This window comes from Nerophis ophidion, linkage group LG07, assembly GCF_033978795.1.
Source record: "Nerophis ophidion isolate RoL-2023_Sa linkage group LG07, RoL_Noph_v1.0, whole genome shotgun sequence".
In the NCBI taxonomy this organism is placed as follows: domain Eukaryota; kingdom Metazoa; phylum Chordata; class Actinopteri; order Syngnathiformes; family Syngnathidae; genus Nerophis; species Nerophis ophidion.
Genome location: NC_084617.1, coordinates 9,876,598 through 9,899,864, shown reverse-complemented (window position 1 = coordinate 9,899,864; position 23,267 = coordinate 9,876,598). Strand labels below are relative to the sequence as shown.

The 23,267-nt window shown below is 39.8% G+C and overlaps 1 protein-coding gene across 1 annotated transcript in view; it reads right to left on the bottom strand.

Annotated features, from left to right (window-relative positions):
* LOC133555872 (BAI1-associated protein 3-like) overlaps window positions 1-23,267 on the bottom strand; it is a 155,398-nt gene that overhangs the window by 65,653 nt on the left and 66,478 nt on the right. Inside the window, exons 3-7 of the mRNA XM_061905317.1 lie at window positions 17,495-17,582; window positions 10,313-10,396; window positions 10,142-10,249; window positions 4,659-4,718; window positions 4,537-4,603 (exon numbers count right to left, since the gene is read on the bottom strand). Of these exons, the coding sequence (XP_061761301.1) occupies window positions 4,537-4,603; window positions 4,659-4,718; window positions 10,142-10,249; window positions 10,313-10,396; window positions 17,495-17,582 (407 nt within the window). The remainder of the gene's footprint in view (window positions 1-4,536; window positions 4,604-4,658; window positions 4,719-10,141; window positions 10,250-10,312; window positions 10,397-17,494; window positions 17,583-23,267) is intronic.

Sequence of the window (23,267 nt, the reverse complement as noted above, 5' to 3'; positions counted from 1 at the left end):
CCTATTTAACTCCTCCATAATGACATCCATCCTTTATTTTCTTCCTCTTTCACTCATCTATTATGCCCATCCTTCACTCCATCCATCCATCCTTCCTTCTTTGCTTCCTCTTTTGCAAGGCGCCTTCCTCATGACATCCATCAATCATCCATCCATCCTATTTAACTCCTCCATAATGACATCCATCCATCCATCCATCCAACCATCTTTCTCTCTTTCTTTCTTTACTCTTTTGTGCCTTCCTCATTACATCCATCAATGATCCATCCATCCTTTTTTAACTCCTCCATAATGACATCCATCCTTTCTTATTTCCTTCCTCTTTCACTCCTCCATTATGTCCATCCTTTATTCATCCGTCCATCCATGCATCATCCTTCCTTCCTTCATTCTGTCCTTCTTTCGCTCCTCCATTATGACATCCATCTTTCATCCATCATCCATTCTTCCTATTTCACTCCATTCCATTCTTTCTTCTTTCCTTCCTCTTTCACTCCTCCTTTGTATCCATCCTTCCTTCTTTCCTTCCTCTTTTGCACCTTCTTCATGACATCCATCAATCATCCATCCATCCTATTTCACTCCCCCATAATGACATCCATCCTTCTTTCTTTCCTTCCTCTTTCGCTCCTCCATTATGTCCATCCTTTATTCATCCATCCATTGTCCTTCCTTCCTTCCTTCTTTCGCTCCTCCATTATGACATCCATCTTTTATCCATCCATCCTATTTAACTCCTCCATAATGACATTCATTCATCCATCCATCCATCCATCTTTCTTTCTTTCTTTCCTCTTTCGTGCCTCTATTATGCCCATCCATCACTCTAACCATTCTTCCTTCTTTTTTTCCTCTTTCATGCCTTCCTCATGACATCCATCAATTATCCATCCATCCTTTTTTTAACTCCTCCATAATGACATCCATCCTTTCTTATTTTCTTCCTCTTTCACTCCTCCATTATGTCCATCCTTTAGTCATCCATCCATCATCCTTCCTTCCTTCCTTCCATTCTGTCCTTCTTTTGCTCCTCCATTATGACATCCATCTTTCATCCATCCATCCTATTTCACTACATTCCATTCTTTCTTCTTTCCTTCCTCTTTCACTCTTCCTTTCTACCCATCCTTCATTTTATCCATCCTTCCTTCTTTCCTTCCTCTTTTACACCTTCTTCATGACATCCATCAATCATCCATCCATCCTCTTTAACGTCTCCATAATGACATCCATCCTTTCTTATTGTCTTCCTCTTTCACTCCTCTGTTATGCCCATCCTTCACTCTATCCATCCTTCCTTCTTTCCTTCCTCTTTCGTGCCTTAATCATGACATCCATCAATCATCCATCCATTCTATTTAACTCCTCCATAATGACATCCATCCTTCTTTCTTTCTTTCTTTCTTTCCTCTTTCACCCCTCAATTATGCGCATCTTTCCCTCTATCCATCCTTCCTTTTTTCCTTTCTCTTTTGCGCCTTCATCATGACATCCATCAATCATCCATCCATTCCATTTAACTCCTCCATAATGATATCCATCCATCCCTTCCTTTATTTTTTTCCTCTTTCGCGCCTCTATTATGCCCATCCTTCACTCCATCCATCCATCCTTCCTTCTTTGCTTCCTCTTTTGCAAGGCGCCTTCATCATGACATCCATCAATCATCCATCCATCCTATTTAACTCCTCCACAATAACTTCCATCCATCCATCTTTCTTTATTTTTCTTTCTCTCTTTCTTTCTCTGTCTTTCTTTTTTCCTCTTTCACGCCTCTATTATGCCCATCCTTCACTCTAACCATCCTTCCTTCTTTCCTTCCTCTTTCGTGCCTTCCTCATGACATCCATCAATCATCCGTCCATCCTTTTTTAACTCCTCCATGACATCCATCCTTTCGTATTTTATTCCTCTCTCACTCCTCTTATGTCCATCCTTTATTCATCCATCGATCCATTCATCATCCTTCCTTCCTTCATTCTGTCCTTCTTTTACTCCTCCATTATGACATCCATCTTTCATCCATCATCCATTCTTCCTATTTCACTCCATTCCATTATTTCTTCTTTCCTTCCTCTTTCACTCCTCCTTTGTATTCATCCTTCCTCTTTTACACCTTCATCATGACATCCATCAATCATCCATCCATCCTATTTAACTCCTCCATAATGACATCCATCCTTTCTTATTTTCTTCCTCTTTCACTCCTCCATTATGCCCATCATTCATTCTATCCTTCCTTCTCTCCTTCCTCTTTTGCGCCTTAATCATGACATCCATCAATCATCCATCCATTGTATTTAACTTCTCCATAATGACATCCATCCTTCTTTCTTTCTTTATCATTCTTTCTTTCTTTCTTTCTTTCCTCTTTCATCCCTCAATTATGCCCATCTTTCACTCTATCATCCTTCCTTTTTTCCTTCCTCTTTCAAGCCTTCATTATGACATCCATTAATCATCCATCCATCCTATTTAACTCCTCCATAATGACATACATCCATCCATCCAACCATCTTTCTCTCTTTCTTTCTTTCTTTTCTCTTTCACCCCTCAACTATGCCCATCTTTCACTCTATCATCCTTCCTTTTTTCCTTCCTCTTTCGCGCCTTCATCATGACATCCATCAATCATCCATCCATCCTATTTAACTCCTCCATAATGACATCCATCCCTTATTTTCTTCCTCTTTCACTCCTCCATTATGCCCATCCTTCATTCTATCCATCCTTCCTTCTCTCCTTCCTTTTTCGCGCCTTAATCATGACATCCATCAATCATCCATCCATTCTATTTAACTCCTCCATAATGACATCCATCCTTCTTTCTTTCTTTCTTTCCTCTTTCACCCCTCAATTATGCCCATCTTTCACTCTATCCTTCCTTTTTTCCTTCCGCTTTCAAGCCTTAATCATGACATCCATCAATCATCCATCCATCCTATTTAACTCCTCCATAATGACATCCATCCTTCTTTCTTTCTCTTTCTTTCTTTCCTCTTTCACCCCTCAATTATGCCCATCCATCACTCTAGCCATTCTTCCTTCTTTTTTTCCTCTTTCGCGCCTTCCACATGACATCCATCAATTATCCATCCATCCTTTTTTAACTCCTCCATAATGACATCCATCCTTTCATATTTTCTTCCTCTTTCACTCCTCCATTATGCCCATCCTTCACTCTGTCCACCCTTCCTTCTTGCCTTCCTCTTTCGCGCCTTAATCATGACATCCATCAATCATCCATCCATTCTATTTAACTCCTCCATAATGACATCCATCCTTCTTTCTTTCACCCCTCAATTATGCGCAGCTTTCACTCTATTATTCTTCCTTTTTTCCTTCCTCTTTTGCGCCTTCATCATGACATCCATCAAACATCCATCCATTCCAATTCAACTCCTCCATATTGATATCCATCCATCCATCCCTTCCTTTCTTTCTTTCCTCTTTCGCGCCTCCATTATGCCCATCCTTTACTCTATCCATCCTTCCTTCTTTCCTTTCTCTTTTGCACCTTCCTCATGACATCCATCCTATCTAACTCCTCCATAATGACATCCATCCTTTATTTTCTTCCTCTTTCACTCCTCCATTATGCCCATCTTTCACTCCATCCATCCTTCCTTCTTTGCTTCCTCTTTTGCAAGGCGCCTTCATCATGACATCCATCAATCATCCATCCATCCTATTTAACTCCTCCATAATGACATCCATCCAACCATCTTTCTCTCTTTCTTTCTTTCTTTCTTTCCTCTTTTGCACCTTCCTCATTACATCCATCAATTATCCATCCATCCTTTTTTAACTCCTCCATAATGACATCCATCCTTTCTTATTTTCTTCTTCTTTCACTCCTCTTTTATGTCCATCCTTTATTCATCAATCCATCCATCCATCATCCTTCCTTCCTTCTTTCTGTCCTTCTTTCGCTCCTCCATAATGACATCCATCTTTCATCCATCATCCATTCTTCCTATTTCACTCCAATCCATTATTTCTTTTTTCCTTCCTCTTTCACTCCTCCTTTGTATCCATCCTTCATTTTATCCATCCTTCCTCCTTTCCTTCCTCTTTTACACTTTCATCATGACATCCATCAATCATCCATCCATCCTATTTGACTCCTCCATAATGACATCTTTCTTTCCTTCCTCTTTCACTTCTCCAGAATGACTTCTTTCCTCATCTTGCATCATCATATGTATTTTTGCATGTAAAAAAGATTCCCTACAAATTGTGTTGAGCTTCATCATGTTCAGGTGTCTGGGACATTGAAACTGCAATATTTCTTACCATGAATATTGATTGAGTTTCAGTACAACCGGGTCTTGGTCTGCCCTTTCAGAAGCCAGCACCAGCACAAAGGGATTAGTAGAGTCTAAAGGCTGCGACTGTTTCAACGCCTTTAAAACGCTTACGGGACTATTTTTCTGCACATGTAAACAACTCGACGGTAAGTACCATTCAAGAGCTTTCCAGTGGAATAATAACGGCGAGTAGAAAGAGGAAAATTAGTACTTGTGACAATCTTACCGTTGGCGTCCTTCGCCAGCAGACTCTTGGCTTTCAGGACGGAGACTCTCAAAGAGAAAGTGGCTCTCTGCGGAAGAAAAACGTCAATAAACGCAAACAAATCCTGCAAATTCCACTCCCACCTTAAACTCCCGCACTTTCTGAAGTATGATGTCGTGCTCCTCCTCGCCCATATCGAACACCTCGAGGGAAGAAGACGTGCATAAGTTATTATCACGAGCGAAAAGGATTAAAAAGGAAAAAAATTCCTTTTGTGCGAGGTGCGGTGTGGCCGGCGGGCTGCAGGGAACGGTCGTGCGATTCGAATAAAGGACGCCAGACACAAAAAGGAGCCTTAGAATCACTTTCCCGGCGGGTGAATGGATGTAGTAAAATAAAGTATATATCGGCTTTTTGTCGTGTTTGATCACAGCATCTGCTTCGGATTCTTACCATGAATTGATTAACGTGGACAAGTTGAAAAACTTATTCGGGTGTTATCATTTAATGCTCAATTGTACGGAATATGTACTGTGCTGTGCAATCTACTAATAACATTTTCAATCGATCAATCATGTCATGATCCGCTGCTCAGATCATGTCATATTCTGGTTTTGTTCCGTTTATTGTATTCTTTTGGCATTTGACTTCCTTAGTTCCTGGTGGCACTTCCTGTTTTGTTCTGTTTTTTTTTTTTTTTTTTTTTTTCTCCCCTTGGCCCCAGTCTGCACCCCCACTCCAGGGCCCAGGCTAAGACCGATTTTTATTTTTTTATTTTTTTTTATTTTATTTTAATCTTCTATTCTTTTCTCCCCCCTCCTGTTTACCTGTATCTCATCTTTTTTGTAAGGGGCGCTGGAAGCCGGCAGACCCGTCAGCGATCCTGTTCTGTCTCCCTGTAATGTTTGTCTGATCTTGAATGGGATTGTGCTGAAAATTGTAATTTTCCTGAAGGAACTCTCCTGACGGAATAAATAAAGTACTATCTAATCTAATCTAATCTAGTTACGCATTTGTGTCACCTGCCTTTTGTTTTTTACGCGCACCTGCCTCGTATTTACTCTCCTTATTTAAGCCTGCCCTTTCCGTTTACTCGGCCTCGCATCCTAGTTTCTGTTCCATGCAACAGGTGACGACGCCGATTCCCGATTGTGGTAAAGAACTGTTTTTGTACTTGCTAGCTTCCGCGCTATGCTCCCTTTGTTTGTTCTCTAGCTCACATGCTAGCGCTTTTAGTTCTTTCTAGCTCCCATGCTAGTTCTGTTTGTTTTGTCTTTAGTGCCTTGTGCAAGTTTTTCTGTTCTTAGTCTGTTCTTTAGTATAAATAAATCATCATTTCTTACCTTCACGCTGTGTCCAAGTCCGACTGCCTATTAGACAGAACGAACCCGCACCACGATGCCAGATAACCGTCACAAATCAATTAATCAATCCAATATTGCCTTGGTAAAGGGCAAATATGGCCCCAAAAACTGGTTTATGCAATGTTGTTTTTAAGCTACACACGTTACACATTACTTACTCATCACTTTCACTGATATAAAATGTGCTAACTTGTTGATGTAGTGCTCCTGTAATGGAGGTTAATTTGTGTCTTTGTTACAAAAGCTTTTTTTTACACATTTTTACCCATAACATTTTTTTTACAGATTTTTTTTTTCATCAAATTAATTTGACGATTTTACAAAAATGTAATTTCGTTTTGTAAATTTGTTTAATATATACTGAATTTTTGAAACACAATTTTATTACTAAAAGCTTTTTTTGACACCGAATTAATGGAACTGAACTTCTTGCATCGGAATTTTGTGAACGGTCATTTTTTATACATCAAATTATACTGACAATTTCCATTCATCCATCCATTTTCTACCGCTTGTCCCTTTTGTGGGGGGTTTGGGGGGCGCTGGAGCCTATCGCAGCTGCATTTGGGCAATTTCATTGAAAAAAAAAATGTGTTATAAAATTTAGTGTTTAAAATTTTTTGTGTAAAAACTGGTGTATTAAAAAAAAATCAGTGTAAAAAAAAATCCAGTGCAGAACAAATCTTTTTTCTTACACTGAATTTTAATAAACTAAACTTTTGTACACTTCATTTTTTTGGGACAATTTTTTTACACAGAATTTTAAAACAGAATTTTTTTAAATGAAATTGTCAGCATAATTTGATGTAAAAAAAAAAATAAAAAAAAAATCAGTTCACGAAATTAAAATGCCAAAAAGTCTGTTATAGAGATTAATTGTAAAAAAAAAAAAAAAAAAAAGGCTTTTGTAATAACAACAACAATTAACCTCTACTACCAGGCGAGGAAGAAACTCACCAGCATGAATTACCATAAATTGATTAACGTGGACCCAATTAGACAAGTTACCATTTAGTGGTCAATTGTACAGAATATGTACTGTACTGTGCAATCTACTAATAAAAGTTTCAATCAATCAATTTTCACAAGCAAAAAGTTCTTAGGTTATGTTTTACAGATCATCTTCAAGTCGCTTTCTGACAGTCGCTTCAGGATGCGCCGTTTTGTGGGCGGTCTTATTTACGTGGCTCATCTTCGGCAGTGTCTTCTCCCCGTTATCTTTGTTGTAACCGTGTAGCGTGCAAGGACAGGAGTGGAAGAAGTGTCAAAAGATGGAGCTAACTGTTTTAATGACGTTCAGACTTTGCTTCAATCAATAACGGAGCAGCATTTCCTCATCCGGAAACAACAACAACAACTCTCTAATAACTTAAAGTTCCTTGGGTGAATAATGTAAACTCACTACACCGGTAGTTTTTAGCGCTTCCATAGCGAATCTCCTGACTGATATAAGTAAGAACTTTATGCTACTTTATATTAGAAATGGCAACAGCGAAGGATGAATGTCCCATAACGAAAGGATAGAGAAAAATAAGAGGCTTATTGGCTACGGTTTCGGAACGGACTACAGTGGCGGAAGCAAAGTTGTTTTTTACCCTTCACTGTTTTTGTTGCATTTTTGTTGTGTTTCGCTTGATTATAAATTATATCAATTAAGAGTGGGTGTGACGTCCATATGTTGTCAATATTCAGTGTTTTATCCTTCATAGTTAATATTGTAAATCCCACATTCTTTATTTTCATGTACATTCTGGGTGTCTCATTTAGTAAAAAACAATGTAAAATTCCATTCCGTTTAAGGCGGTCTCTCATAACGTTTTTAGCATTCAAGTTTTGTATTAGTGTTCCGAAAAATCAGATAAACAAACACATTTTTTTCTCTAAATTTGACTCTCCGAGTGAATTATAAAAGCTTAGTTATATATCAGATATTAGGTGTTTTTTTTGTTGTTGTTTTTTTTACCCTTCGCGTTCATATTTAGCTGTTTTTGTTGCATTTTTGTTCTGTTTCGCTTGATTGTAAAATATATGTCAGGCTGGCCCCTGACAGTTTGGTTGGGTCTTAGTTTTTTCCTCTGTGTGTGTAGTACTTCCTGTCTATAGTTCCTGTCAGCGCTCTTATTTTGTCTGTGTCCTGTTTTTTTCCCCCTAGACGCTGTTTCCCCCCCAACTGCGGCTGATTGGCACCTGGCCACACCTGGTGTCAATCAGCCCGCTCCTGTTTGAACCTGTTTTGTTCTCCAGTCGGTTGCTGGATTATTGTCGTTGCTACTTGTGATGTCGATGTCGCTCTTGTAGTTGCTACCTGTCGTGTCGTGTCTTGTCAATGCAGCGTTGCGGTAAGCTTTATTTGATTGCGGTTTTTAGCTTACTGCCTTTTGTTCCCTGCTTCCAAGTTTGTTTTCATATTTCATGTACGACTTCTGTTTCCTGCTCAAGACCTGCTGGCTTCCACGCTAGGCCTTTTTGTTTTTGCTAGCTTCCATGCTAAGCTCCGTTTATTTTCTAGTTCCCATGCTGGCTCCCTTAGTTTGTTATCCGCCCACGTGCGCGCTTTTTGTTTGTACCCTTTGTTTGTTTTTGTTTTAGTGTTTTAAATTAAATCATGTTTTCCTGCTAAATGCCTCCCTCCTTCTCTGCATCTTGGGGTTCGTCACAAACAAACTTTGACAATATTTGGATTAAAAGGGGGTGTAACGTTTATATATGGTCAATTTTCAGTGTTTTATCCTTCATAGTTAATATTGTAAATCCCACATTCTTTATTTTCATGTACATTCTGGGTGCCTCATTCTGTAAAAAAAAATGTAAAATTCCATTCCGTTTAAGGTGGTCTGTCATGTTTTTAGCATTAAACCAGATATTATTTTGAGCTTTTGTATTAGTGTTCCTAAAAATCAGATATACCGGCCCCCAAACAAATTTTTTTCTCTAAATTTGACTCTCCGAGTCAATTATAAAAGCTTAGTGATATATATATATATTTTTTGTTTTTTTTACCCTTCGCGTCCATATTTAGCTGTTTTTGTTGCATTTTTGTTCTGTTTCGCTTGATTATAAAATATATGTCAGGCTGGCCCCTGACAGTTTGGTTGTGTCTTAGTTTTTTCCTCTGTGTGTGTAGTATTTCCTGTCTATAGTTCCTGTCAGCGCTCTTATTTTGTCTGTTTCCTGTTTTTTTCCCCCTGAACGCTGTTTCCCCCGCAGCTGCGGCTGATTGGCACCTGGCCACACCTGGTGTCAATCAGCCCACTCCTATTTGAACCTGTTTTGTTCTCCAGTCGGTTGCTGGATTATTGTCGTTGCTACTTGTGGTTGCTACTTGTCATGTCGATGTCGCTCTTGTAGTTGCTACCTGTCGTGTCGTGTCTTGTCAATGCAGCGTTGCGGTAAGCTTTATTTGATTGCGGTTTTTAGCTCACTGCCTTTTGTTCCCTGCTTCCAAGTTTGTTTTCATATTTCATGTACGACTTCTGTTTCCTGCTCGATACCTGCTGGCTTCCACGCTAGGCCTTTTTGTTTTTGTTAGCTCTGTTTATTTTTGTAGTTCCCATGCTAGCTCCCTTAGTTTGTTATCCGCCCACGTGCACGCTTTTTGTTTGTACCCTTTGTTTGTTTTTGTTTAATGTTTTAAATGAAATCATGTTTTCCTGCAAAATGCCTCCCTCCTTCTCTGCATCTTGGGGTTCGTCACAAACAAACTTTGACAATATTTGGATTAAAAGGGGGTGTAACGTTTATATATGGTCAATTTTCAGTGTTTTATCCTTCATAGTTAATATTGTAAATCCCACATTCTTTATTTTCATGTACATTCTGGGTGCCTCATTCTGTAAAAAAAAAAGTTAAATTCCATTCCGTTTAAGGCGGTCTGTCATGTTTTTAGCATTAAACCAGATATTATTTTGAGCTTTTGTATTAGTGTTCCTAAAAATCAGATAAACCGGCCCCCCAGACAAGTTTTTTTTTCTCTAGATTTGGCCCCCCGAGGGCAAAATATTTGCCCAGGCCTGGTCTACAGTGACAATACTCTGACTTTAGTACAATTTTTAGGTTACAATGTTAGCAACGCTAGCACAGCTACGTTAGCTACAGTGCTAACAACGTTTTAACAGCAACCTCATGCCAGGTTACTGTAGCATCGTCGTTGAAGAAAAACTGAAAAAAAAATCCTGCAGCTACACGGATGCACGGCAAAGCTCCAAGCGATACTTGAGAAATTTAAAGATCAACGTGTCCTGCGTCACGTCATGGTTCGATACCTTGAGAAGGTACGCAAACAGCTCCTCGTCGCCGGTCACGTGTTCTGGCGAAGGCACGCCGACTCGGTTGACCACGGTGTACACAACCTCCTCATATAGCAGGTCCAGCTGCGTGGAAAAAGACACTTTAGTGCCAGGAACATTTCAATGTTTAAATCGGGTTGACAAAACCTCCGTCCTGCTGATTCTGTCCGCGATTGAAGCCTGGTCCACATGTTCCTGGGGCGGCGGCACCGTGCAGGCTCCTCTTTGGCTCTGTGGTGGGACGTCATAAATAATAACAGATCCTGTCAGAGGTTACAACATGCGGCGTACCTCAGGGGTCAATACTGGAACCAGAATTGTTCAATCTCTATTGAGACATTTGTGACGTTACAAAAGGACTTCAACTACGAGTTGGGAAATTGTGTTAGATGTAAATATAAACGGAATACAATGATTTGCAAATCCTTTTCAACCCATATTCAGTTGAATGCACTACAAAGACAACATATTTGATGTTCAAACTCATAAACTTTATTTTTATTTTTGCAAAAAATAATTAACCAAAGTAGTTGGGAAAGGGCATGTTCACCACTGTGTTACATCACCTTTTCTTTTAACAACAATCAATAAACGTTTGGGAACTGAGGAAACTAATTGTTGAAGCTTTGAAAGTGGAATTCTTTCCCATTCTTGTTTTATGTAGAGCTTCAGTCGTTCAACAGTCCGGGGTCTCCGCTGTCGTATTTTACGCTTCATAATGCGCCACACATTTTCCATTGGAGACAGGTCTGGACTGCCAGGAAAGTACCCGGACTCTTTTTTTACGAAGCCACGCTGTTGTAACACGTGCTGAATGTGGCTTGGCATTGCCCCTGCTTATTTCAGCAAGACGTCCATGAAAAAGACGGCGCTTAGATGGCAGCATATGTTGTTCCAAAACCTGTATGTACCTTTCAGCATTAATGGTGCCTTCACAGATGTGTGAGTTACCCATGCCTTGGGCACTAATGCACCCCCATACTGGCTGGCTTTTGAACTTTGGGTCAATAATAGTCTGGATGGTTCGCTTCCCCTTTGGTCCGGATGACACGATGTCGAATATTTCCAAACACAATTTGAAATGTGGACTCGTCAGACCACAGAACACTTTTCCACTTTGCATCAGTCCATCTTAGATGATCTCGGGCCCGGAGAAGCCGGCGGCGTTTCTGGATGTTGTTGATAAATGGCTTTCACTTTGCATAGTAGAGCTATAACTTGCACTTACAGATGTAGCGATGAACTGTATTTAGTGACAGTACTTTTCTGAAGTGTTCCTGAGCCTATGTGGTGATATCCTTTAGAGATTGATGTCGGTTTTTGATACAGTGCCAATATGAGGGATCGAAGGTCTCAGTCATTCAATGTTGGTTTCCGGCCATCCCGCTTACTTGGAGTGATTTCTCCAGATTCTCTGAACCTTTTGATGATATTATGGACCGTAGATGTTGAAATCACTAAATTTCTTGCAAATGCACTTTGAGAAACGTTGTTCTTAAACTGTTTGACTATTTGCTCACGCAGTTGTGGACAAAGGGGTGTACCTCGCCCCATCCTTTCTTGTGAAAGACTGAACATTTTTTGGGGAAGCTGTTTTTATACCCAATCATGGCACCCACCTGTTCCCAATTAGCCTGCACACCTGTGGGATGTTCCAAATAAGTGTTTGATGAGCATTCCTCAACTTTATCAGTATTTATTGCCACCTTTTCACGTGTTGCTGGCATCAAATTCAAAAGTTAATGATTATTTGCAAAAAAAAAAATGTTAATCAGTTTGAACATCAAATATGTTGTCTTTGTAGCATATTCAACTGAATATGGGTTGAACATGATTTGCAAATCATTGTATTTTATTTATATTTACATCTAACACAATTTCCCAACTCATATGTAAACGGGGTTTGTAAATACTATATGTGCAGACTCTACAACCGCGTTTTCTTCAGGAGCGAACACAGAAGATGATGAAAAAAAATATTAACATAAGAAATTAGTAACTTAAAGAGGTGGTTTGACAAAAACTAAAATAATAAAATAAAATTTTGATGTGAACATAACCGTTTATTTATGCATTTTGGCCTTCAGTCCATTCATTGGCAGTGTTGTTTTTTTTAAATAATTTACTTATTTTAGTTTACTTTAAATACAAAACTCAAAACCGGTGAAGTTGTCACTTTGTGTATATCGTAACAAAATTTTTTGCAAGTTCTTTTCAACTTATATTCAATTGAATAGACTGAAAAGACAAGATATTTAATGTTCGAAATGAAAAAATATATTTTTTTGCAAATAATCAGTTTACTGAGTGTTGTTAAAAGTTTTCACAGGTGCATTTTTACCACTGTGTTTTATGGCCTTTCCTTTTAACAACACTCAGTAAACGTTTGGGAACAGAGACAACCTATTTTTGAAGCTTTTCAGGTGGAATTCTTTCGCATTCTTGCTTGATGTACAGCTTAAGTTGTTCAACTGTCCGGAGTCTCCTTTGTCTTATTTCAGGCTTCATAATGCACCACACATTTTCAATGGGAGACATGTCTGGACTACAGGAAGGCCTGTCTGGTACCCGCACTCTTTTACTATGAAGCTACGTTGATGTAACACGTGGCTTGGCATTGTCTTGCTGAAATAAGCAGGGGCGTCCATGATAACGTTGCTTGGATGGCAGCATATGTTGTTCCAAAACCTGTATGTACCTTTCAGCATTAATGGTGCCTTCACAGATGTGTAAGTTACCCATGCCTTGGGCACTAATACACCCCCATACCATCACAGATGCTGACTATTCAACTTTGGGGCAATAACAATCCGGATGGTTATTTCCCCCTTTGTTCCGGAGGACACCACGTCCGCAGTTTCCATATATAATTTGAAATGTGGACTCGCCAGACCACAGAACACTTTTCCACTTTGCATCAGTCCATCTTCGATGAGCTCGGGCCCAACGAAGCCGACGGCGTTCCTGGGTGTTGTTGATAAATGGGTTTGGCTATGCATTGCAGAGTTTTAATTTGCACTTACAAATGTAGCGACGAACTGGAGTTACTGACAGTGGTTTTATGAAGTGTTCCTGAGCCCATGTGGTGATATCCTTTACACACTGATGTCGCTTTTCACATACATATACAAAGGGTCCGTAATATCATCGCTTACGTGCAGCGATTTGTACAGATTCTCTGAACCTTTTGATGATATTACGGTCCGTAGATGGTGAAATCCCTAAATTCCTTGCTCGTTGAGAAACGTTGTTCTAAAACTGTTTGACAATTTGCTCACGCATTTGTTCACAAAGTGGTGACGATCGCCCTGTCCTTGTTTGTGAATGACTAAGCATTTCATGGAAGCTGCTTTTATACCCAATCACGGCACTCACCTAATCCCAATTAGCCTGCTCACCTGTGGGATGTTCCGAAAAAGTGTTTAATGAGCATTCCTCAACTTTCTCAGTCTTTTTTCCCCACTTGTGCCAGCTTTTTTGAAACATTCCAAATGAGCTAATATTTGCAAAAGTTTACCAGCTCGAACATTAAATATCTTGTTTTTGGAGTTTTTGTTTTTTTCCTACAAATGACTAACATGTGTTCTAAAATTTTAACATTAATTATTCTAACATTCTCTTAGAATAATTATGTGTAAGTTATCACACAACTTTCGTATACTTAAAGTCCGTTGCTATAGTTATTCGATTTTGTGCTCAAGCTGTACTTTTTCTATCTGTGCAAGGACAAATCTTCTTGTCCGAGGGGTGCCCTCAGCCGCAAATGTAACTTTGTTTCAGCCTTTTAACAGCCAAGGACTTCAAGGACCTCAAGGAAAATAAGACAGCACACAGACGAAACAGAGACAAGGCGAAAACGCAGGGCCCCCCAGGACATTCCGTCACGTATTGTGCGTTCTAGACCTGCTTTGCATGATATATGTGACCACTCCTTTTAGAGGCGGCCTCAGTAATGTTGATTGGGGAACTCCTGAATAAATAGAGGGCCACGGGAGCTGAGCCTTAGAGCGTAGGGCGAGACTGTGACTAAGTGTGCAGCACCATGCGTTCTCCTCATGAGCTAAATTGAACTCTGTCTCTGCATGATTCCTCGCTTCTTGTCTGTTTAATCAATGTCATCAATGTTTGAACCTGACAACCAAATTCCATATGAGGTAATATTTACAAAAGTTTACCAGCTCGAACATTAAATATCTTGTTTTTGGAGTCTATTCAATTGAATGTAGGTTGAGAAGAATTTGCAAATCATTGTATTATTTTTACACAATGTGCCAACTTCACTGGTTTTGGGGTTTGTATCATATTAGGTACTTATTGTTTAATTTTGAGTATAGTCTGCCCACATTAATTAATTTTTCACTGCTTTTTCCCTACAAATAACTATCATGTGTTCTAACAATGTAACATTACTTATTCTAACATTCTGTTAGAATAATGATGTGTAAGTTATCACACAACTTTAGTATACTTAAAGTCCGTTGCTATAGTTATTCGATTTTGTGCTCAAGCTGTACTTTTTCTATCTGTGCAAGGACAAAACTTCTTGTCCAAGGGGTGGCCTCAGCCGCAAATGTAACTTTGTTTCAGCCTGCTAACAGCCAACACTTCAAGGACCTCAACGAAAATAAGACAGCACGCAGACGAAGCAAAGACAAGGCGATATCACAAGGCCCCCAACACATTCCGTCACGTATTGTGCGTTCTAGACCTGCTTTGCATGATATATGTGACCACTCCTTTTAGAGGCGGCCTCAGTGATGTTGACTGTGGAACTCCTGAATAAATAAAGGGACGCGGCAGCTGAGCCTTAGAGCGTAGGGCGAGACTGTGACAAAGTGTGCAGCTCCATGCGTTCTCCTCATGAGCAAAATTGAACTCTGTCTCAGCATGATTCCTTGCTTCTTGTCTGTTTAATCAATGTCATCAATGTTTGAACCTGACAACCAAATTCCATATGAGGTAATATTTGCAAAAGTTTACCAGCTCGAACATTAAATATCTTGTTTTTGGAGCCTATTCAATTGAATATAGGTTGAAAAGGATTTGCAAATTATTGTATTCTGTTTTTATTTACCATTTACTCCACGGAGACAGCCCTCGCAAAAATGACTAATGATCTATTGCTAACGATGGATTCTGATGCATCATCTATGTTGCTGCTCCTCGATCTTAGCGCTGCTTTCGATACCGTCGATCATAATATTTTATTAGAACGTATCAAAACACGAATTGGTATGTCAGACTTAGCCCTGTCTTGGTTTAACTCTTATCTTACTGATAGGATGCAGTGTGTCTCCCATAACAATGTGACCTCGGACTACGTTAAGGTAACGTGTGGAGTTCCCCAGGGTTCGGTCCTTGGCCCTGCACTCTTCAGCATCTACATGCTGCCGCTAGGTGACATCATACGCAAATACGGTATTAGCTTTCACTGTTATGCTGATGACACCCAACTCTACATGCCCCTAAAGCTGACCAACACGCCGGATTGTAGTCAGTTGGAGGCGTGTCTTAATGAAATTAAACAATGGATGTCCGCTAACTTTTTGCAACTCAACGCCAAAAAAACGGAAATGCTGATTATCGGTCCTGCTAGACACCGAACTCTATTTAATAATACAACTCTAACATTTGACAACCAAACAATTAAACAAGGCGACACGGTAAAGAATCTGGGTATTATCTTCGACCCAACTCTCTCCTTTGAGGCACACATTAAAAGCGTTACTAAAACGGCCTTCTTTCATCTCCGTAATATCGCTAAAATTCGCTCCATTCTGTCCACTAAAGACGCTGAGATCATTATCCATGCGTTTGTTACGTCTCGTCTCGATTACTGTAACGTATTATTTTCGGGTCTCCCCATGTCTAGCATTAAAAGATTACAGTTGGTACAAAATGCGGCTGCTAGACTTTGGACAAGAACAAGAAAGTTTGATCACATTACGCCTGTACTGGCTCACCTGCACTGGCTTCCTGTGCACTTAAGATGTGACTTTAAGGTTTTACTACTTACGTATAAAATACTACACGGTCTAGCTCCATCCTATCTTGCCGATTGTATTGTACCATATGTCCCGGCAAGAAATCTGCGTTCTAAGGACTCCGGCTTGTTAGTGATTCCCAAAGCCCAAAAAAAGTCTGCGGGCTATAGAGCGTTTTCCGTTCGGGCTCCAGTACTCTGGAATGCCCTCCCGGTAACAGTTCGAGATGCCACCTCAGTAGAAGCATTTAAGTCTCACCTTAAAACTCATTTGTATACTCTAGCCTTTAAATATACTCCCTTTTTAGACCAGTTGATCTGCCGTTTCTTTTCTTTTTCTTCTATGTCCCACTCTCCCTTGTGGAGGGGGTCCGGTCCGATCCGGTGGCCATGTACTGCTTGCCTGTGTATCGGCTGGGGACATCTCTGCGATGCTGATCCGCCTCCGCTTGGGATGGTTTCCTGCTGGCTCCGCTGTGAACGGGACTCTCGCTGCTGTGTTGGATCCGCTTTGGACTGGACTCTCGCGACTGTGTTGGATCCATTGTGGATTGAACTTTCACAGTATCATGTTAGACCCGCTCGACATCCATTGCTTTCCTCCTCTCTAAGGTTCTCATAGTCATCATTGTCACAGACGTCCCACTGGGTCATTATTGTCACCGATGTCCCACTGGGTGTGAGTTTTCCTTGCCCTTATGTGGGCCTACCGAGGATGTCGTAGTGGTTTGTGCAGCCCTTTGAGACACTAGTGATTTAGGGCTATATAAGTAAACATTGATTGATTGATTTACACAATGTGCCAACTTCACTGGTTTTGGGGTTTGTATCATATTAAGTACTTATTGTTTAATTTTGAGTACAGTCTGCCCACATTAATCTACTTTTCACTGCTTTTTCCCTAGAAATGACTAACGTGTTGCAAATCGGAGGTTTAGTGCCAACTGTTTCTTTGGCATGGACTTGACAGCCTGCAGAATATTATTGGTGTAGAAATCCTTAGAGCTTATGTGAGGCAGAGCATGATGTCACATCTGGTTTACTCCCGCGAAGGGAGAGTGGTGTTTCAAGGCAGACTATTTTCAAACTTGTCTCTCTAGTACATGTCCGTCTCGGACAATACCGTGCCAATCGGAGACGCCACATTTCACAGATGACAAAAACTCTTTGTCGGCGACTGACTGCAGAAAACGCTAACACATCATCACAGCCGCTAAAAGCAGCTTGTCACGCCGAGCTGTCTGTCCGCGGACGTCATGGCCGCCTCGGAACTGCCGGCGCTGCCCACCCGCGACTCTTTGGGCTCGCGGAGCAGATGGAAAGGTGGAAGTCGGGCGGGAGGTTACCTCGGCCTGGGCGGCCTGCAGCATGTTGTCCTGTTTCTGCAGAATGGCGCTCATTCGCTCAAAGAACTCCATGCTCTCCTCGGAAATCCTGCACAGGAAAACATAATACAAAAAAAAAATTGCTTGTTTTTGTGTGGATGAACTAACTGAACAAAATATGCTGCCCGAACGCCGAAAAGATCACGAAACAGTTCAATGTATACAAAACTTGTTTGAAAAAGACTTGATGGTGTTTTAAAGTAATTGTATTATTTTTGTCGAAAACAGGTCCAACAGTTGGAAGAAAATATGCTGCTAGAGTGCCGAACTGAAAGTATAAGACTTTACAAACAAGTCTAAATCAGAGAGTGGTTTTCAGGACTTTTATTACTTTTGTCGAACATAGCCCTGGAATTACATGTTCTTAAAGTAGTATGAAGGATTTATGCTACTAGAATGCTGAAAAGAAAATGAAACTGTTCAATAGAAAAAAAAAGTCTCAATCTGATGGGTTTTTTGAGTATTGTACTTTTATTACTAGTATCGAAAACAGCTCCGGACTTATTACTTTTTAAGTTGATGAACTAACAGTTCAAATTGCATGTTCTTACAATGACGTACATTACTGCCCTCTTAGTTTGAAGGAAATATAATGCTCAAACATAGACAAGAAAAAAGAAAATGTAAATGAAGAAACAAAATAAAAGAAGAATTTGCATAGGCCCCAGCACCCCCTGCAATAAGCGGTAGAAAATGGATGGGTTTAATTTGCATGTTTCTGATGGTTTAAAGAAAATGTGCTGCTAGAGTGCAGAAAAGAAAATGAAACTGTTCAATGTATAAAAGCAATCGTAGGGAAAATTTTCAATCTGATGGGTTTTTTGAGTATTGTACTGGTATTACTAGTATCGAAACCAGCTCCGGAATTATTAGTTTTTAAGTTGATGAACTAACAGTTCAAATAAAATGTGCTGCTCGAGTGCTGAAATGAAAATGTAATAGTTCATTGTATGAAAAATCAGTTCTCAAAACGCTTTTTAATGTTATCTGATAGAGGTTTTAAGTACTACATTGCTGAAATTAAAATTAAACAGTTCAATGTACAAATGATCTGATGGTTGTTTTGAGAACTGTACTTCTATTATTTGTCCAATACAGCTCTGGAATTGCATGTTTTGCATGTTCTTTCACTGAAATATGCTGCTAGAACATTGACAAGAGAAAAAAAAAACATTGAAATGAAAAAAAAATAAAATCATACAAGAAGCCTAATCCGATTGTGATTTTAATACTTTAAATTACTAGTGTTGAATTGAATTTGCATAGGCTCTAATACCCCCCGAAACCCTGAAAGGGACAAAAATGTGCTGCTAGAGTGCTGAAATGAAAACGAAACAGTTCAATGTACGAAGAACCTGATGATTGTTTTGAGAACTGTACTTTTATGTCAAATACAGCTCTGGAATTACATGTTCTTACACTGACGTACATCACTGCCCTCTTAGTTTGAAGGAAATATGCTGCTAGAACATTGACAAGAAAAGTAAAAAAAAAATGTAACGAAAAAACAAAAATTATACAAGAATCGTGATTTTAATACTTTAAATTACTAGTGTTGAATTAATTTGCATAGGCTACAGCACCCCCCCCCCAACCCTGAAAGAAACAGGCGGTAGAAAATGGATGGATGGATTGAATTTGCATGTTTCTAATAGTTTAAAGAAAATGTGCTGCTAGAGTGCTGAAATGAAAACGAAACAGTTCAATGTACGAAGGACCTGATAATGTTTTTGAGAACTGTACTTTTATTCTGCGTCAAATACAGCTCTGGAATTGCATGTTCTTACACTGACGTACATTACTGCCCTCTTTGTTTGAAGGAAATATGCTGCTAGAACATTGAAAAGAAAAAAAACATTTAATTGAAAAAAAAAAAATCATACAAGAAGCTGATGGTGATTTTAATACTGTTATTGCTAGTGTCGCTAGTTGCTTTTATTTACGTTGTTGAACTAACAGTTTGAAGAAAACGTGCTGCTAGAGTGCTGAAACGAAGAATGAAACAGTTCAATGTACAAAAACAATCGTAGGAAAAAAGCCTCAATCTGATGGGTATTTTGATAATTGTACTTTTATTACTAGTATCGAAAACAGCTCCAGAATTATTAGTTTTTACGTTGATGAACAGTCAGAAAAAACGTGCTGCTAGAGTGCTGAAATTAAAACAAAACAGTTCAATGTACGAAGGACCTGATGATTGTTTTGAGAACTGTACTTTTATGTCAAATACAGCTCTGGAATTGCATTTTCTTACACTGACGTACATCACTGCCCTATAGTTTGAAGGAAATATGCTGCTCAAACATCGACAAGAAAAAATAAAATTTAAATGAAGAAACAAAATAAAAGAAGAATTTGCATAGGCTCCAGCACCAACTGCAATATGCGGTAGAAAATAGATGGGTTGAATTTGCATGTTTCTGATAGTTTAAAGAAAATATGCTGCTCGAGCGCAGAAAAGAAAATGAAACCGTTCATTGTATGAAAAATAATTTTGAAAAACACCTCGCAATGTTATCTGATTGTGGTTTTAAGTGTTATTGCTAGTGTCAAAAACAGCTCCGGAATTATTTGTTTTTACGTTGATGAACTAACAGTCGGAAGAAAATGTGCTGCTAGAGTGCTGAAATGAAAACGAAACAGTTCAACGTACGAAGGACCTGATGATTGTTTTGAGAACTGTACTTTTATGTCAAATACAGCTCTGGAATTGCATGTTCTTACACTGATGTACATCACTGCCCTATAGTTTGAAGGAAATATGCTGCTAGAACATCGAAAAGAAAAAAGAAAATTGAAATGAAGAAACAAAATAAAAGAATCATTTGCATATGCTCCAGTACCCCCTGCAATAAGCGGTAGAAAATGGATGGGTTGAATTTGCATGTTTCTGATGGTTTAAAGAAAGTATGCTGCTCGAGCGCAGAAAAGAAAATGAAACCGTTCATTGTATGAAAAATAATTTTGAAAAACACCTCGCAATGTTATCTGATTGTGGTTTTAAGTGTTATTGCTAGTGTCAAAAACAGCTCCGGAATGATTTGTTTTTACGTTGATGAACTAACAGTCGGAAGAAAATGTGCTGCTAGAGTGCTGAAATGAAAACGAAACAGTTCAACGTACGAAGGACCTGCTGATTGTTTTGAGAACTGTACTTTTATGTCAAATACAGCTCTGGGATTGCATGTTCTTACACTGACGTACATCACTGCCCTACAGTTTGAAGGAAATATGCTGCTAGAACATCGAAAAGAAAAAAGAAAATTGAAATGAAAAAACAAAATAACAGAAGAATTTGCATAGATTCCGCAATAAGCGGTAGAAAATGGATGGATGGGTTGAATTTGCATGTTTCTGATAGTTTAAAGAAAATATGCTGCTCGAGCGCAGAAATGAAAACGATCCAGTTCATTGCATGTAAAAAATATTCTATTACCGAATCCCGAATCAGACCTAGATCTGGGACTCATCTGACCAGCTATTTTCCCCCACAACCCAATTACATTTCCAGGCAGGCTGATGTTTTATTTTCCCCACAGCGGGTTTGAATCTGATGGGCAGTGACGTGTGCAAAAATGCAAATTAAGTTGTTTTTTTTTTTTTTCCCCCCAACCTTCCCGGGTTCTACCAGGTGTGAGAACTCCCGGTACTCCCACCGGCCCCCCGGTTGTCATGGCGACACACACCATGACACATTCACGGGGACGGATGCGCAGGCTCGACCAGCACCTTCGGGAATCCAACGCCATTCCCAAATCTCTCGGCGGGCATCTTTCCCGCTCTGGCGAAACGGAGAGTCGGGCGATCAGCCGTCACGCCCACTCAGTTCCCCGCTCCTCATCTTCGTATAACGCCGTGAGAGGCCACCGGCACGCGTTTTTATTGGCGTCATCGCATGGCGGCGGGTGGCGTGGCCATCCTGGCGCCCCCCGCCGTGGACTCTCGGCACGGTGGCGTGAGGGAGCAGATGGTAAACCCCTGAGGTAATGTTGAGGACTAATGGCAGCCATGCTGGGCGAGCTGGACCCGCTCCCACCGTGGCGCCACGAAGGTGGACGAGCTCCTTGTTGAAATATTTAATACACATTCCCAAACTGCGGCGCGGGGACCACCAGTGGTACGCAAGCTCCATCTAGTGGTGCGCCAAAGGATCGATTAAATATTCAAACCCGGTGTTACTGTTCAAACTGTGTGTAATGTCACAGAAGACAAAAATATTCCATATACCGTATTTCCTTGAATTTAAAACCTCTTCTCACTCCAGCACTTACCAAAGGCATGCGGTAAATTTAGGCCTGCGCTTTTAAATTTGAGTGTGATGTAAGGATACCGTCATGAAAAGCACATTAAACAAAAAAAAAAACTTTATTATGGTCTTACCTTTACTTAGAAATGAAGTCCATGCGCAGCTCCTTCTGATCAAAAGCATCGATAACTTCTTTATAGAAGTCTTCCTTATCTTTCTTCAGTTTTAAAAGTCTCTCCGTCTCGATGGAGATCTTCCTTTATTACATCCTGCTTCGATTGAAAGTCCAGTTTAGAAAACTGTTTTATTTTAGATATGTAATCCCCCATGTTAAAAGTGCAAGCGAGAGGAAAACATTAACGATTGCTGCTCATTGTCACTTCTTCTGCAACAGAGTAGTCGCAAGAAGGATTTTTAGCGCCCTCTACCACCAGGAGGCGGGAGTCATTTAATGACTCATATTTGACACACGCAGCTACGGTACAGTAATAAAACATAGCTGCTTACTGTTCTTTTTAGCATATTCAATAGCTTGGACCTTAAATCCTACTGAATAGCCCTTAATCTTCTTCCCTCTATGCGATTTCAAATTATTGAAATCAGCCTCCTCCATTTTGAAAATGATGACAGGGGAAGTGTCACTCGTGACGTGACGAGTTTGACCCGGCAGAAATTCTAGGCATATGCTAATTATTTTGCAAAATGAGTTTGACCCGGCAGAAATTCTAAACATGCGCTAATAAAAATAATATTTTGCGAAAGGAGTTTGACCCGGCGGTAATGCTAAGCATGCGTTAATTATTTTGCGAAACGAGTTTGACCCGGCAGTAATTCTAGGCAGGCGCATACTATATACCCGGCGGCAATTCAAGGAAATACTGGTAAGTGCGGTCAAATTATGTATTAAAAAAAAAAACCCTGATACATTTGAATTTTGATTACCGTATTTCCTTGAAATATATAGTATGCGCCTGCCTAGAATTACTGCCGGGTCAAACTCGTTTCGCAAAATAATTAGCGCATGCTTAGCATTACCGCCTGGTCAGGATTAACGCCGGGTCAAACTCGTTTCGCAAAATATTATTTTTATTAGCGCATGTCTAGAATTTCTGCCGGGTCAAACTCATTTCGCAAAATAATTAGCATATGCCTAGAATTTTCGCAGGGTCAAACTCGTCACGTCATGAGTGACACTTCACCTGTCATCATTTTCAAAATGGAGGAGGCTGATTTCAATCATTTGAAATCGCATAAAGGGAAGAAGATTAACAGCTATTCAGTAGGATTTAAGGTCCAAGCTATTGAATATGCTAAAAATAACAGTAAGCAGCTATGTTTTATTAGTATACCGTAGCTGCGTGTGTCAAATATGAGTCATTAAATGACTCCCGCCTCCTGGTGGTGGAGGGCGATAAAGATCCTTCTTGCGACTACTCGGCTGCAAAAGAAGTGACAATGAGCAGCAATCGTTTATTTTTTCCTCTCGCT